This window comes from Penicillium daleae (assembly GCF_028827525.1).
Source record: "Penicillium daleae strain IBT 16125 chromosome Unknown utg000007l_segment0_segment0, whole genome shotgun sequence".
Classification (NCBI taxonomy): Eukaryota; Fungi; Ascomycota; class Eurotiomycetes; order Eurotiales; family Aspergillaceae; genus Penicillium; species Penicillium daleae.
In genome coordinates, this window is record NW_026623155.1 from 1217833 (window position 1) to 1233832 (window position 16000).

Below are 16000 nucleotides of genomic sequence, written 5' to 3' on the forward strand. Positions count from 1 at the left end.
GGTGAAGTCGAGTAGCGGGGCAGCCAGGCCCGCCTTTATACACTCCTTCCGTCTGCCTCGCAGACCCGCCATTGGGCCGCCGACGCGTTAGAGGATACTAGAATAGAAGAATAGGCATGAATTGGTAAAGGAACATGAGTGGAGGCGACGACATCACGGTGAAAAGGTCGCTGTTAGGAGGATGAATGCCACGGTATTCTGACAAAACGCCACGCTCGTCCATGCACTTCCCTCATGCCCTTCCCCTCCTAATTATCATTGTCTGATAAGTATCAGACCACGTCTCAAAGCGGGGTTCAAAGTTCGTATGAAGCCGTGATTTGTACCTCCTAGATTTGGCTCTACTCTTCTTAACTCACAGTGTGTGACATCCGAGAATTGTTTGCTTATTACGACACATGGCAACATGGCAGATGGCAAGAATAGTCTGCTTCCAGGGAATGCAGTGAAATTTTGGCAAATGTGCTAAAACAGCAAAATAAAAATTTTTACAAAGTAGGTGGTATTTACAACCATAATGAGTCCCAATATATGCGCCTAAAGCTTCGCCCGGAAAGCACGTCGTAAAGGGCCTAGAGCAGATGGACCGTCGTAAATCTGCTGCTCGACCATGCGAGTGTTGATCTAAAAGAGTCAGTATTTTACTTCATAGTGGACGAAGGGCACAGTGAGGAAAGCATACATGTTGAGGGCCAAGCTGATCCACGGTTTCCACACCGAGCAGGCGCATGCAAGACTTGGTTTCGTCGGCAAGAACTATAGCAGACTATTAGTGGGAATTATTTATCAAATTAAAGGGGTACGTACTCTGCAATGTCCTGCGAACACCATCAGGGCCACCAGCTGCCAGACCCCACAGTGCAGCGCGTCCAAGACCAACTGCCTTGGCTCCGAGGCAGAGGGCTTTCACAACGTCTGTGCCACGGCGAATACCGCCATCAACGTGGACCTCGATCTTGTCGAAGACCTCGGGGCAGTATTTCCGGATCTCCAAGAGAGTGTGCACAGCTGGCGGGGCAGTATCCAAGGCTCGTCCTCCGTGGTTAGAGAGAATGATACCCTTGACCTGTGGAGCGTGGAGTGGAGGCAAGGTATGCATCCTCGTGAGTTTGCAGGCCCTTCAGAATGATAGGGAGATCTGTGTGCTTGGCCAGCCAGGGCAGGGTCTCCTGCCACGTCAAGGATGGATCGGTACCAGCAAAGAGCTGCTGGCCAACACCACCAGATCCACCCGGACCACTCACATCGGGAGTGCCATCAGCAGAGCGCTCAGCTGCCTTCACACCGCTTGACACAGGGGTGGAGGCACCCACAAGACTGTTTCGCTCGTCTTCTTCACGCTTACCCGGAACGGGTGCATCGAGCGTGAGAACGATGAACTTGATAGCCTTGAGTTTGTTGATACGCGCCAGCATCGCCTCGCTCTTCTTGCGGTCAACTTGAACATAGAGCTGCCAGCCAAAGACCTGATCCGGAGCTGCATCCTTGACAATTTGTTCGGGGGTCATTGATGCATTATTGGAAATGACTTGCATCGCACCGAAGCTTCGGCATGCCTCTGCAATACCCGCTTCACCGGAAGGATGGCCGAGACGCGCCATAGCCGCGGGAGATACATAAATTGGCATTCCCAATTTGTGTCCCAGTACTGACGTATCCAAGTCGCACTTGGTGCAATCAATGAAAACTCTTGGCCGAAGGAGAATGGATCGGTAGATTTCGTTGTTAAATCGCTTGGAAAACTTGTCGTCCGATGCTGACCAGTAATAGGCCCATGCCTTCTTGCTTACTTGTTTCGTGGCAACTTCTTCGATTTCGTCGAGATTGAGGAGGTTTTGCATAGGAGGGGGTCCTGCCGCCGGCTCCTGAGGCTTTGCTGGTGTCTCGTCCTTGGATACCGTGTTTGGATCCACCGTTCCAAGACAAGCCTCTGGCTTGAGTTCTTCCTCTAGAATGCCTGGAGGATGAATGGGGTCATATTCCTCGGTCGCATCTTTTCCTGAAAGCTTCAGAATGATCTTTGCACCGCCAGGGTGACTGGACAGGAAATCAGTGACCTAAAAACAGCGCATGGCGTTAGCTCTTGGGCGCTGCTTGCGCTAGCAATTAAGGAAAGACTGGAGCGATCATACATCGTAGACCTTGCCGTAGAGAATCACCCAGCAGCTCTCGGGCGTATTGTGCTTCGCGACTGCGCAATCGAGTCAGTGTGCCCCCACGATTCCAGTTGGAAACCCCGTTATCCATTGAGAAGGGTTCCGTGCGGAGAAACGAAACGTACCTTCTGCAGCGTCGAATACCTTTGCCATTTTGGACCAGCTCAGCGCGACAATCGCAGAGAGTCAATTCACATATGAAGCGTCAAAGGGCGGGAGAGAAATGAGAATTGAGATAAGTTTTAAGAAAGTCGGGGAAACAGAACAGAACTGGTTCGGAGAATGCGCCGACCGTCAACGCTGGCCGTGTGGGGGTTCTTGGGGAAATGTCCGGCGATTGGGCTCCCTCGTTGGGCAAATTCGATAGCCGACCATCGAGAGTCGAGAGCATTAGAAACACCCCCACGTCATTGGTGGGGAAATTGCGCGGTTGTTTTTGCACGACTCAGCAGCCACTGGACGTTGTTCTGGAAGTCGTGGTCATCGATACATGGGGACCTCAGGAACTCGGAAATCAATCTCCTAAGGTTCTAGGGTACCAAAGGGTCAGAATGCTAACAGCAGTAAGGTCGGCCGTTAATGCTAAGCCGAAAACAGTCGAAGTCGAGAGGCGACGAGAAGATGGCCGAGTCCACGTGAACGCTGATCACGCGCTTCCTTCTCCATCTTTCCCCATCGAAATGACCGCATCGTCTGCCTTTGAAGGTAACTCCTCAGGAACCTTTTCCTTGATATTGTGGGAAGGGGAGTAGTCACTATGTTTGAGGTGTGTGTTTATTCACTACTACGTATTCCCGGCTCTCGTACACCGTCAAGCCATGTTCTACCTGACTAACAGCTTCAGCGACGAGCGGCCGATCGATATCGCCTGCGGATGCACCGTGCCCGCTCTGCAGTGCTGACCTCGGACGAAATCGTCGAGGTGCGCGCTGCTCAGCGAACCTTTGAAGGTGCCTACGTCCGTACTGCTCTCTCCCAGTTCTCCTTCGCCCTCGTCGTCCTCAAGATCTTCACCGCCGAGTTCTACAGTATCGGTGCGCTGTTTGCCATTTACGGTACCGGTGTCCTCATTATTGGCTTGTTTCGCCGCTCCCAGGGAAACCGACAATTTTTCTCAGAAGTGGGAGATGATGGCATCCATCGACACAAGTTTCGGACCAGTGGAAATGCCGTGGTGGTGCTGACTGCGCTGAGTGTAGCCGCCTACGCCTGCCTGATCGGCCTCACTGTGAACCTGAGCAACTAGTCAACCGCGGGCTTCGGAGGGGGGAATGGCAGGACTCGGGGGAATGGTGGGATACTCCGCCTCCCTCCTGATGGAGCACCCTCCCTGCAAGACCACATCTTCCGCGCACACAGAATCACGCCCACTCCCGCCTTCCTCCCCCCTGCGTTACCGCCAAGCGCCAAGAATGATGTACCACACTCCCGGCGACATTATCATCTGCCCGCGGGTACGGGCGGCGGAGATCACCCGTGAGTCCGCGGCGGCATCCAGTTAGTCGGAGTCCGATCTGCTGCGCTGGCTGGGGACCGAGAAACCGCCAAGAAGCCTGAGTATGTCGGAATGGGAGGAGGACTGGCCCGACCGGTGAGGCGTACATCGTACAAGGCGTCCCAAGAGTCGGCTGTGCCATCACCGGAGTCGTTCGGGTTGAAATCGGTCGATCAATCGCTCCTCTGGGGTTTTACTTGGGCTTTGATGTTGACTCTGGATGTCCGCGGACTGGGCGCTGGCTGCACCCACTTGCTTGGCAATTCCGAGAGGCATCAGGGGCAAAGTGATGCTGACCGAGACCCTCGGTGGATATTCCGGGGGGCATTTCAGGGTTGGAGATTTACACAGGGGTAGCGGACGCAGCTGAGGAGGTTGATCCACCGTTCTGATTTGGCCTGGGGGTCTCGAGCCAAGCATTCTGGGTAAGATAAAGATTGATGTATCGCCAATAGACTCGCAAGACCTTCCTCGTTCCTTTCCAGGAGGGCGTGTGTGTATATATAGGAAGTTAGAAAGCTGCACAATCCAATATTTCGGGTTCTCCGTGTTTATTTTGCGTCACAGAGACTCTCACTTCCATTGCTTCAACATTGACATCATATCGTACAGCCACTGATGCCCCCAGAGATCCACCAAGTGGGTTCTGGCGATCAGTTGTTCACTGACTTCATTTACGGGGGAAAGGGCTTCGATGCTCTGAAGTGGACGCTTCTCGATCTTCAAGTTTCTATCTTATTCCAACCACGTAGAAAGAAGAGCACAAATCACCTCCAATACCATCCTAACTCTTGTCCGCGGCATCACGTTGTTTCTCTTGTCTCTGATCAACCTCAACCTCATCCACAACTCGCCTTCAATCAACCGTCAGCCTTTCTCAAGTGAACCCACCAGATTCCCCCAAATCACCAGCACCTCGAGAATCCCAAACCCCCTCGTCTCACTTTTCATCTCCGTGGCATTTCCATCGCGTGCTGGTGCTCCCAAAACCGTTGAGTGAGGCAGCTCACCAACCAAATCACCGAAGTGAAGCACACTGTCGAAGTGACGTTTTTCCCGGAGTTGAGTCATCCGCTTCTCCCGCCCTCTTTCTTTCTCCCCTCCCGCTTTGTTCTTCAGGGCCGTTTTTTCCATCAAAAATCTGTCCTCATCCTCGAGAGCACACCTTTTAAGTGCCCGAAGACTCGAATCTCGGGTCTCAAGTCCTCTCAAATACTGTTTCGCCCCGGAAAGTACCGATCCCCCGCAGAGCCGGGGATGGCGCAGCATTCCACCATCGCACGGTCGGCTATCATGACGTCGGCCACCTCGCCTGATCTCACAAGCCTGGGCGATCAAAGAATTATGAACCAGCGGCCCAACGACATCGGTTCGCACGGAGCTAGTCTCGGCTCGGGAAAAGAAGGAGCTCTGATGCCTCCTCCGAAGACTGTGGTCGGCAGAGCGCTAGGGAATGACCTGCATTCCGATGCCCACAGAACCTCTCAGCCGCCCAAGGGCGGAGTCGGAACCGCGCTGACGGACACTCCGATTTCTACCGCTCCCCCGTCTCCACAGATGTGAGTCTCCCCTGCGTCTGAGTCGTCAATATCCTTCCATTCCCCTGGAGTCTAGAACCTTGTCTCGTGTCAAATGATTTGCTTGTTTCATCCCGGACCTATGGGAGGTGGCCTCTGATCGGTAACCCTGCGAAATGCCTCGGGTGAAGTCCTTCCCGCAAACGCGGGCCTGGAGCTTGTCCCCGGAGACACAAAGCTTGGGCTTGACCGCTACTGAGTCCTGACTGCCTGACTGGTTGCTGGTTTGATGTGGCTGTATCCGCTTCTGGAGCCTCATCGTGTGATCTTGTTGCATTTGATCACGAGCCTCGGGTTGCTCGTCTCTTTCTTATGATGATGACTCTTAGCTAATCCATCTATCTCACTACAGCAACGGTCTCTCTACCGCCAGTACTCCCAGCCGAGTCCGGGCAACTACTCTTGATATTCCCGGCTTGACCAAGTCCAAGGTCTCCCCGGATGGACGCATCGCTCAGCGCGATGTCGGCTCCAAGCTGGTTATTGTCATGGTCGGTCTGCCGGCTCGAGGCAAGAGTTACATCACCAAGAAGCTGGCTCGATACCTGAACTGGCTTCAGCATGATACCGAGATCTTCAACGTTGGTGAGCGTCGTCGTGTGGCCGCTGGCAAGTCCCCCTCGCCGGCCAAGCCTGGACGTCCCTTGGAGAAACGCGCGAGCAATGTCCACAAGGATCTCGTGGACTCTGTGCGCCGACTGAGTGTCAGCGTTGGAACGATGAATCAGAACGAATCTTCTCCAGAGAACATTTCACCACCCAACGACGCTGCTCTGCCGCCTCCCGTGGTTCCAACCAAGATTCTCATCAACGGACAAGACCCTGGATCCTCCATCTCCCAGAACGAAAGCACCGTCATTCCTTCTGCCGATGCAGGTGATGGCCAGTCTACTGGCAATGAAGAGGTTATCAAGGAAGCCTCCCCAGAACCCATGGATCAGTCCGCAAACTTCTTCGACCCCCAGAACCAGCGTGCTGTCAAGCTCCGTGAGCAAGTGGCCCTGGATACCCTCGACGAGCTGCTCGAGTACATTCTCGAGGAAGGCGGTAGCGTTGGCATCCTTGATGCCACAAACAGCACCATGGAACGTCGCAAGGCTATTGTCGACCATATTCGCCAGCGTGCTGGCCCCGAGCTGGGCATTCTGTTCCTTGAGAGCAGCTGTGTGGACAAGAACCTTTTGGAGGCTAACATGCGCCTGAAGCTTTCCGGTCCCGACTACAAGGGTCAAGATCCAGTCACGGCTCTGGAAGACTTCAAGAAGCGCGTGGCTCTGTACGAAAATTCTTACGTTCCACTCGGCGAGTACGAGGAGAAGCACGACATGGCCTACATTCAAATGATTGATGTCGGCCGCAAGATCGTCTCGCACCAGACTCACGGCTTCCTTTCTTCTCAAGTCGTCTATTACTTGCTCAACTTCAACCTTTCTCCGCGCCAGATCTGGATCACTCGCCACGGCGAGAGCCTGGACGACGAAGCCGGCCGTATTGGCGGTGACTCTGACCTTAGCGAGAATGGCAAGCGCTACGCAGAGGCCCTGGCTCGCTTTATCGACCACCAGCGGAAGCAATGGGAGCTTTACCAGCGCCAGAAGAACCTGATCAAGCACTTCCCGCCTCGCCCTGGTGACAGCACCCCTCCCAATCCGTCGTACATTCCTCGCGATCGCCCACGCAACTTTTGTGTGTGGTCTTCTATGATGAAGCGTGCCGTTCAGACGGTGGAGCACTTCAATGAGGACGACTACGATGTCAAGGAGATGCGCATGCTCGACGAGCTCCACTCCGGAAAGATGGAGGGCATGACCTACAAGGAGATTCAGGAGCAGTATCCCGAGGAGTATGCCCACCGCAAGAAGGACAAGCTCTTCTACCGTTACCCTGGTCCTGGCGGAGAAAGCTATTTGGACATTATCAACCGTCTTCGAGCCGTTATTGTTGAGGTTGAGCGCACCACCGACCACGTCCTTCTGGTCAGCCACCGATCCACTGCCCGCGTCCTCCTTTCGTACTTCCGCGGCTTGAAGCGCGACAAGGTCGCCGATCTGGATGTTCCCATGGGCATGTTGTATATGCTGGAGCCCAAGCCTTATGGTGTCGAATTCAAGGCTTACCAATACAACCCTGAGACTGATTGGTTCGACTACATTCCCAATTACGAGCTGCACCAAGTGGGTGCGCATTAAATTTGCCCTAAGTCAAATTTGCCAACCTTGCTTGGGGCCTTGGGGTTCCCCATTGCTCTCTATTTTATGACATGCCATGAATGGCTACGACATCTTTTTCAACATCACACCGACTGGCCGTTCACATACGCCAAGTCTTCATCACTATCCATATTCATATCCATTGCTGCACATGATTTTCCGTCTTCGCCCTGTGTCCCATTTTCCCTCTACCTTTCACAGGGTCGGAGCTTCCCTGTATCTCTAGATGTGTCCCCGACCCCCTCTGTGTATTATCACCCCAAATCTCCCGCCACTTCAATCTCCATTCTCGCTTTGTTTCCCACCATGGCTGTTCCCTTTCCCCGAGCTCCCGCTGCATCAATGGGCGTTCTGGGTTCTGATCTTCCTCTATTCTTACGACTCATTCAGCCTTTCCCATTATGTGTTTTCATTCCTCACTGCGGGTCTCTCTGCATGGGTTTGGCGTTCAGGCGGAGGTTATGCTACCTTTGACCCGCCCCCGAGCGTCATGACTACATGAGATTCCATTTTTCTATTTTTCCATCGGCGGGCATTTCTCGATGCTTATCGAGACTGGGCTGATAGATCGTGACGGTGAGACATTTGCTTTTCTATGCTCTGTCGCCGGAATTTCCGGCGTTTATCTTAGTGGTCATACACTTATTCTTACTTATTCTTGTGTGTTTGTTGTGTATTATCTCATGCTGTAGAAGTAAATGTCTTTTTAAGAGTATGATATGCTCGCTAAGTGTCAGTGCTTGGTTCTTAAAGAATCAGATAAAATTCTCTGAATAGGTTAGTTGTACACGTGGATTGGAAGCACGTATCTAATTCTTGTGAGTCTCTGTTCAACAATAGAAAGAGCCTGCTGGCTAAAGAATTTGTATCAGAAGAAAAGGTACGACCCGAAACAGAGGGAATTTAGGCCCGGCGCTTGCGTTAATACGTCATGTAAGTACATAATCACTAATTCCGTCAAGTTTTAGGCCAGGTGGTATTTATGTATCTTGTAGTGACGATGATGATGATGATGATGATGATATTCTATTAACCTGATGCAGCCTAACTCGCGTCGTATGGCTATGCAGGCGCTTCCTCCGGCGGAAGCAAGAGTATCCCGAACGCTAGTCCTTACGCATGAAATAGTAGATATATAAGAAAGCGGCGTTTTGCCATAGAAAGTCCTATAGTAAACAGTACCAAAACGCTAGTTATTAGATCCTATAGCCTTATATCTCTCCTAGTATAGCGGCCTGACTCTCTAGTATCTCTATCCCCTGCTATTCTCTAGTAAACTCGTCCTAAACTGCTTCGTTCTTAATTAATCGTGGTTCAGTGTCGGTGTCTAGTGTTCTCTTGTGAGCAAGCGATGCTGCGCAGGTAGGTAGAAGAAGAAAGAAGATTGAATAAGATTGATCGATCTTCTTCCTTCAATTGAAAAGGAAGGATAAAATCAATTCGGCTTGGAATCATAAAGATGAGATGAGAGAAAAGTAAGGTAGGACTGAAGCTTGGTTGATTGTATTGAATCTCTTGTTACTTGTTGAACATGATTATTCGATCTTGGTAGAGAAACCAGGGCATATTTATAATCAAGATTTTATGCAAACTTATCAAACTTGTTTCTTGCATATGATCGTTCTAGATAGGCCTAGATGCATTCTAGATATATAGTGATCTCATACAGTAGCTGTTTGATTGGTGGTTACTTGATTGTACGATATAATTGACCGTAGTGATGATGTAGATCGCATGACTATTGTATGCGTCTTTTTATGACTGATTATCCGATTGGATAATGATGATATAATAGCATAAAGCTTATAAAGATTCAGCATGTAGTTTCGGCCATAGAGTAGTTCTTGTATAGGCCTTATGAATCTGGCTTGATATGCTGCCTGACGGCTTAGGCATCACGCCCTAACGTGGTCGGTAAGCGAGTGAGCCATGTAAGCGAGCGAGCCACCCAACCACTTTTTCGCGTCCTACCGTGTTCATCTATCTCCTATCCACCACCATGCCTCCAAATCAGGTTAGATTACGCCAGGATCCGATCCAGCAAGAAGGTCGCCTTCTGCTTGCAATACAGGCTATTAAAAGCAAAGAAATAAGCTCTATACGACGGGCTACGGATCAATTCCACGTTAACCGTTGTACGCTCGCGCGTCGCCTACGCGGTACTACAAACCGCGCTGAATCTCGCGCAAATTCTCATAAATTAACTGAGATCGAGGAGGAACTACTTCAGCAGCGGATACTATCGCTAGATCGACGTGGAGCAGCCCCTACACAAGCTCACGTACGAGAAATAGCTAATTTGCTGCTCGCGAAGCGTGGTTCTATCTCTATCCAAACCGTCGGCGAAAAATAGGTATATAACTTTATCCAACGCCATCCAGAGCTTAAATCTCGCTTTTCACGACGATACGACTACCAGCGGGCACTACAAGAGGATCCAAAGATCATTCAAGAGTGGTTTAACCTCGTACAAACCACGATTTAGCAATACGGTATCCTCGCGGACGATATCTATAACTTTGACGAGACTAGGTTCGCGATAGGCCTTTGTGCGCATCAAAAAGTGATTACTCGAGCGGAATACTACGGTCGGAGATCGGTTTTACAGCTAGGGAACCGCGAGTAGGTAACCGCGATCGAGTCAATTAACGCTTCGGGGTAGGCACTTCCACCGACGCTTATATTTAAGGGCAAGCAATATAATCAAGCCTGGTTCAAAGATCTTCCGTACGACTAGCGCTTCGAAGTTAGTACGAACGGGTAGACTTCCGACGAAATAGGCCTTCGCTAGCTTCAAAAGCAATTTATTCCGTCGATAAATAGTCGTACGCGCGGAAGATATCGACTCTTAGTCCTCGACGGACACGGAAGCTATCTAAGGGCAGAATTCGACCAAATCTGCGCGGATCACGATATTATACCGATCTGTATGCCAGCGCATTCCTCGTATCTTTTATAACCGCTTGATATCGGATATTTCGCGGTTTTAAAGCGCTCGTACGGTGGTTTAGTCGGCCAGAAAATACGGCTCGGGATCAGCTATATCGACAAGCTTGATTTCCTCACAGCTTATCCACAAGCTCGCACCGACGCATTTAAATCAGAGACGATTCGAAATAGCTTCCGAGCAGCAGGATTAGTGCCTTTTGATCCCGAACCAGTACTATCAAAGCTTAATATTCAACTTCGGACGCCTACGCCACCCGCAAGCCGCGGTAGTCCAGCAAGCGCTTTTTGCCCCCATACGCCCGCGAACGTAGACGAGCTTTATAAGCAAGCAGCTTCAATTAAAGCTTTCCTAAAACAACGCTCGAAAAGTCCCCCATCGCCGTCGCAGGCCGCGCTAAACCAGCTTATTAAAGGCTGTCAAATCGTAATACAAAACGGTATCTTTCTCGAGCAAGAAAACAAGCAGCTACGCGAGGAAAATACTATACAGAAGAAAAAGCGTGCTCGTACGACTAGGTGGATAGCTCACGATGACGGTCTATCTGTACAAGAAACAATAGAGCTCGAGGAAGCTCATAATGCCTTCTTTCAGGCTATACCAGGTCCACGAGTACCATCAGCGCAGGGTATACCGGCACCGAAGCCGAGGGCCTTACCTAAATGCGGCAATTGCAGTGAAATAGGGCATAAGAAGAATTCTTGTCCAAATAGAGAATAATGAATATAAAGGAGTTGTGGTTGATATATATCGATAAATGTGTAGAAATTCTGGTTGGGTGGCTCGCTCGCTTACATGGCTCACTCGCTTACCGACCACGTTAAGAGCTCTGCGACGGTAGACTAAGTTCAAGACAGCAATCGTAAACACGTATGATAGCTAGATATGGAACCCGCGGGATATAGCGTCCAGAATCCAGATTGATAGTAACTTCCTCGCTAGTTCGGTCAACGAAGAGCAAGATTCCGTGTACAATGTATAATACTTACGATATTGATTTACCCTACGACGACAAATATAGGAAAAAAATTGAAAATCTTTATCAATAATGTCTATGATATCCTGAATTCGAGATAAACCGCAGCAAATTCAGCGGCACTATATTCGCTATATTTATGCCTAGGTACAATATGCGGCGCTGTACGCTGGAGTCTACAAATTCTTAATTAGGAAGGCACCGTCGAGTGCACGATCAACAACAGAGCTTCTTCACCGTTGCACCTCGCTCTGATACTGCTAGTTTTCTTATTTTCAACAAGCTCCCGATCAATACTTCGCTATCAGGCTTCAAGCTCCCACTTTATCAACAATCACTCTACAGCTACATCATCATGGCAGTCTCAGTCACGCATAGAGCGTCCGGCCTCTTACTCGAACCACTCCCTAATCTCGACATTCCCGCTCGCCGCACTGTCAGCCACGCGTTGCACCGGATCAAGTTCGTCGGAGCTCTGGGGCAATGGACCAACTTCAAAACAGAAGTCGCGAACACCTACAACAGCCAGACATGGAACCCGCGCGAAATAGCGTCTAGATTGACAGCCAACTTCCTCGCCGGTTCAGTCCACGAAGAGCAAGTTTTCGTGAGTGACGAGCGCGGTGTGCAAGGCAGACTCGAGGGACGAGCAGGAATAGCTCTAGGAGCTGTCTTCGGGGCCCAGAACCATGATCTTAAGCTAGGTGCCTCTAAGGGTGCTTTGCCGCCGTATCCAGGATACAAAAAAGCCCCTGACTTTGTGCTTATGACCTCGGCTCACGAAGCAAAGGTTGTGGGAGAAGTCAAGGTTCCCTGGATACGCGAGCACAACCTAAGGAAGTTGATCACTGAGTTTGAGTCTGGGGCTAAGCAAGATAATTTCCGGCACGTACTAGGTTAGTCTTATGAGCTATTGATAGGAATAAATATACACTGACGCGCATATGTAGGCCAAATTGCGGAGTATATGTTCGACTCACGCTTGAAGTATGGGTTCTTGACTACGTACGAGCATACGATTTTTCTTCGAAAGGAGGAAGTCGGTCGAGCTTGGGGACTGGAGTATTCTCCGGTGATTTACCACAGTGACAGAGGAAGTACTTCAGGCAGGACGGTGCCATTTTGTCAGAGTCTCTACCATATTGGATTATTAGCCCTCGCGGACTCGAATTTTGACACTAGCACAGGCATGCGGAACCAGAAGTGGACGGCTCCCTTATAAAAGGCCACAGTCTTGTCACCGAATTCAACATAATAAGAGGACAAACAAACAATCTTGCTTCCTCCTCAGCTACCATTGCCAGCGTGACGTATCTTTATCCCAGTCACTATCACGTTCATCCGTAGAGGGTTCCGGCTTGGCGAGATCGAAATGCGCAATCCAGTTGGCACCGAACATAATCGGACGTTCGGGCTTGCCGGCCTTCTCAAAGGGTCCGATAAAGTAGCTATATGGAGTAAATTAGTAAGTTCGTCACCTTGTCGTTGGGATAATATAGCAATAACGTACAGTGTTTGCGTCTCCTGGTGCCAAACTAGGCTGCTTGCCCCGCACACACGGGGGAACCACCCGTTCTCATGCAGCTTACTACATAGTCGACAATGATTAGATCCAGTATCGAATACAGAAGAAACATCAACTTACGGTAGAGCCTTAAGAAAAGCCAAGCGAACCTGCTCCCTTTCGTAGCTTTCAAGAGCCCAAAATGGGTCAGCGCCATTGCCGTCTCCGAGGCGCAGCCCTGGGACGATCTCCCACACAAGCCAGATAATGAACCCACCCGGAACTAGCCCCGAGCGATCCTGTTTATCGGTCTTGTATCCGAGAAGCTTTGGTGTGTCACTCGAGCCCTTTTCAGTGAGGTCCCGGTAGGCGATCAATTCTGGGGGTTGTATGTTGAGGCTTGTCGGCTTCTGGTATCCGCATCATCCATTTCAGTCTTCCGATGGGGAACTTGAATGTAGATGCGCATGAAGGCTTTCTTAGTCCGGGCTCTGGGATCGCAGCATAGATATTTAGCCGAGGCGAAAGAACGGAAGCCATACTCATCGTTTTCCTCCTCGTTAACCTGATAGTCATGCTCGTTCAGCTTCTCAAGAATCTTCCACCGGGAAGGGACTGGTTGGTCAAGGGTGATGATAGTTCCAGGGTCAGGGCCCTTACGGAACCAGGCTGAGTATGAGGACGACATTGGAGTTGCTTTGGATGCTTTGGAGATGGGTTTCCCGGATAGGTTACGAGGTTGAGAGGAGGAGCGTTGATGTGAGGCTCTTATGTGGGGCAGACTGGCAGCTATAGCGCCTTGCGCTAGCCGTATTGGGAGGTGGATACCTGGTGGCTTAATTGCCTAAAATTCCAGGCCGACAATCAAGCTAACTATCTACGGTATAGTTGCATAGGGGGGATTACTACAGCGACCCCCCCTTGTCCTAGAGCGACTTCCCCTGCTTGAAGATGCCTGAAATTTGAGATGTCTTTTTAAAATCAGGCATTAAGGCAGCAATTTACGATTATGTTAGCAGGAAAATTTATTTCTCCGTAAGCCTAGCCCTGACCGCCCTGACTGTTTTCCCCAACTATTTCCACTCTGACCGCCCTACCTACCCCTTCACCGCTATCAACACCGCGTCGCCATCAATATCGCATTGCGGTTGCTATTAATACTATTTTTCAAATCAAACAGATTAAAAACCGCGGAGGATATACATTAATAGGGTCTAATCTACACCCTTCAAAATCCGCATTTATTATGTATAAAACAGAATGGTATACTACAGAATGGTAAGCTACAGAAACAAGAGTGGCAGAATAGGTGGCAGAATAGGTGGCAGAATTTATGGCAGAAATCAGCCCGGGGGGGGGGGGTCATTTTATCAATCCCCTGAAAAGATTGGCTAGCCAAGAGACCTTCTCACATCAAGCGTAGGTCCGTGCATTTCATATTACCTTGGGAGCCCCCCAGGTCTCGACCAGAAAGTATTTCAACCTACGAAGTACTTGACGAGCACTACTACCTCCGCTCCATCCCGAGCGATCAGACTAGACCGGAGAACCCGAATCTACAATCCTCATGCTCACCTATGTTCAGTATCTCCGTATCGAGGAGAGAGATACAGTTGAACGTAATATTAACATGAGTATTTGCTTCCTTTCCTCCACAATTCTCATACTGTATTAAGGTCCTAGGAGCTTCATCCTCCGTGGTTCAATTGTAACCGTTTGAGTTCAACTCGGCTATAGAACCAGTGGAACCCAGCATGCCAAAGGGCAAGGCTGATATGGTATGGGATAGAGAGATGGGATGGCACGGTGTACAGGAGCTAACGGATCTTACCCCCATAGTGTCAGTTACTAGGTAAACAATATGTCATGTCGTCAGGTCACGTTCTTTGGCTAGCTCTGGATTGATGGCGTTCTCCGAATTAACGACCAGCATACTCCGTACAACTACACGATATTGCAAGCACCATAATAACACAATTAACCCAACCAGTCTATTCTTTCATTCCTCTCTATGCCACAATCCTTTCAACCAGGCCAAAATATGATGGCCACTAAAGTAATACATGGCTCCTGTCATCAACAGCTAACTGGCTGATATGATCCAACGTACAAAATGCCGACGATCACACCGCAATTTCCACGAATATACAGTATAACTTCTTGATATGCTAGGAAACTCTTATAGAGATATGAATCCTCAGCCGCCTTTTCTTAACGGGCAATAGGCTGCATAATACGTATTACTGCCGAGTCGAGCCTGCGCGATGTACCTGAACCCTCTTAGCAGGTGTCTAGACTGCCATTAAACCCAGATTGGAAGTAAGTACATCATATAATCAACTTATCTTGATACCTAACTAGTACTCCGTAAAGGCGACTGAGCTGGTGATTGGGGACGCATTCAGAGTTTCGGCCGAGCAGGTGGTTCTGTGCAATTTGTTCAAGTCAAACCCTTTGATTAACGCTAAGCCTCAGGACGTTACAAAGGGTAAAATATAATCCACCTTGCCTAGAGGCACGCCTTCCTTGCGCAAGATGCCATAGGCAGTAGTTACATGAAAGAAGATATTAGCCTGCATAATGCACGCGTATGTAATCCCAGACAGGAGTTGTATATCCACTCCAAGAGGCGTGGGATTGACCGCCTCGCAGTGTTCGAGGATAAAGTCTTTATCAACCGCATCAAGGGCCTGGAGTACCTTGCTGATGCGAGCGTACATTTCCGCATATGTGTAGACGACATCCGTACTCGTGTCTTCGGTTGGGAATGACTCGGCTGTTAACTTAGCCAAAACTAGCGATGTTTGCGTGGTTGCCGCGAACACCTGATAGCTGAGAGATTTCATGTCATTGTGGAGTCGACACGACGGAAGGCTGGATGCGTTGGGCTGCTCCTCGGCTTTGTGGAGAATATGCGAAAGTGTGGTTAAAGCCCGCTTTGTTTGAAGAACAAAGCCCTCATAAAGAGTATACACCATTCTGAAAATTGGATTTGTTTGTGTTTGGAAGGGATTTTGCCTCTGAACAAGGAGGCTGGTTGGTTATGTAGCTTACGCTTTGTTCCTAAGAACGTGGATACGACTGTGCTGCACACCTATCGGGTTTCCCGCTGTCCATTGGACGCCTTAGGCCTCC

At 49.9% G+C, this 16000-nt stretch overlaps 6 protein-coding genes across 6 annotated transcripts; 3 read left to right on the plus strand and 3 right to left on the minus strand.

Moving 5' to 3' along the window:
• Positions 1-537: 537 nt before the first annotated feature.
• N7458_007596 (FMN-dependent alpha-hydroxy acid dehydrogenase family protein) lies at positions 538-2309 on the minus strand (the record flags this gene model as incomplete). The annotated part of the gene is made up of 6 exons (XM_056910978.1): positions 538-624; positions 683-756; positions 808-1035; positions 1067-2057; positions 2133-2191; positions 2282-2309. The coding sequence occupies 6 exons, from the start codon at positions 2307-2309 to the stop codon at positions 538-540; spliced, it is 1467 nt and encodes a 488-aa protein (XP_056763804.1).
• A 604-nt stretch (positions 2310-2913) lies between these two features.
• Positions 2914-3402, plus strand: N7458_007597 (uncharacterized protein; the record flags this gene model as incomplete). The annotated part of the gene is made up of 2 exons (XM_056910979.1): positions 2914-2922; positions 3001-3402. 2 exons carry the CDS (start codon positions 2914-2916, stop codon positions 3400-3402), a joined length of 411 nt encoding a protein of 136 aa, XP_056763805.1.
• Positions 3403-4944: 1542 nt separating this feature from the next.
• Positions 4945-7417, plus strand: N7458_007598 (6-phosphofructo-2-kinase PFK26; the record flags this gene model as incomplete). The annotated part of the gene is made up of 2 exons (XM_056910980.1): positions 4945-5210; positions 5581-7417. The coding sequence occupies 2 exons, from the start codon at positions 4945-4947 to the stop codon at positions 7415-7417; spliced, it is 2103 nt and encodes a 700-aa protein (XP_056763806.1).
• Positions 7418-11716: 4299 nt separating this feature from the next.
• On the plus strand, positions 11717-12583 carry N7458_007599 (uncharacterized protein; the record flags this gene model as incomplete). The annotated part of the gene is made up of 2 exons (XM_056910981.1): positions 11717-12257; positions 12312-12583. 2 exons carry the CDS (start codon positions 11717-11719, stop codon positions 12581-12583), a joined length of 813 nt encoding a protein of 270 aa, XP_056763807.1.
• A 69-nt stretch (positions 12584-12652) lies between these two features.
• On the minus strand, positions 12653-13553 carry N7458_007600 (uncharacterized protein; the record flags this gene model as incomplete). The annotated part of the gene is made up of 4 exons (XM_056910982.1): positions 12653-12809; positions 12872-12949; positions 13007-13275; positions 13317-13553. 4 exons carry the CDS (start codon positions 13551-13553, stop codon positions 12653-12655), a joined length of 741 nt encoding a protein of 246 aa, XP_056763808.1.
• A 1783-nt stretch (positions 13554-15336) lies between these two features.
• On the minus strand, positions 15337-15843 carry N7458_007601 (DUF1993 domain-containing protein; the record flags this gene model as incomplete). The annotated part of the gene is made up of 1 exon (XM_056910983.1): positions 15337-15843. One exon carries the CDS (start codon positions 15841-15843, stop codon positions 15337-15339), a length of 507 nt encoding a protein of 168 aa, XP_056763809.1.
• Between the last annotated feature and the right edge of the window lie 157 nt (positions 15844-16000).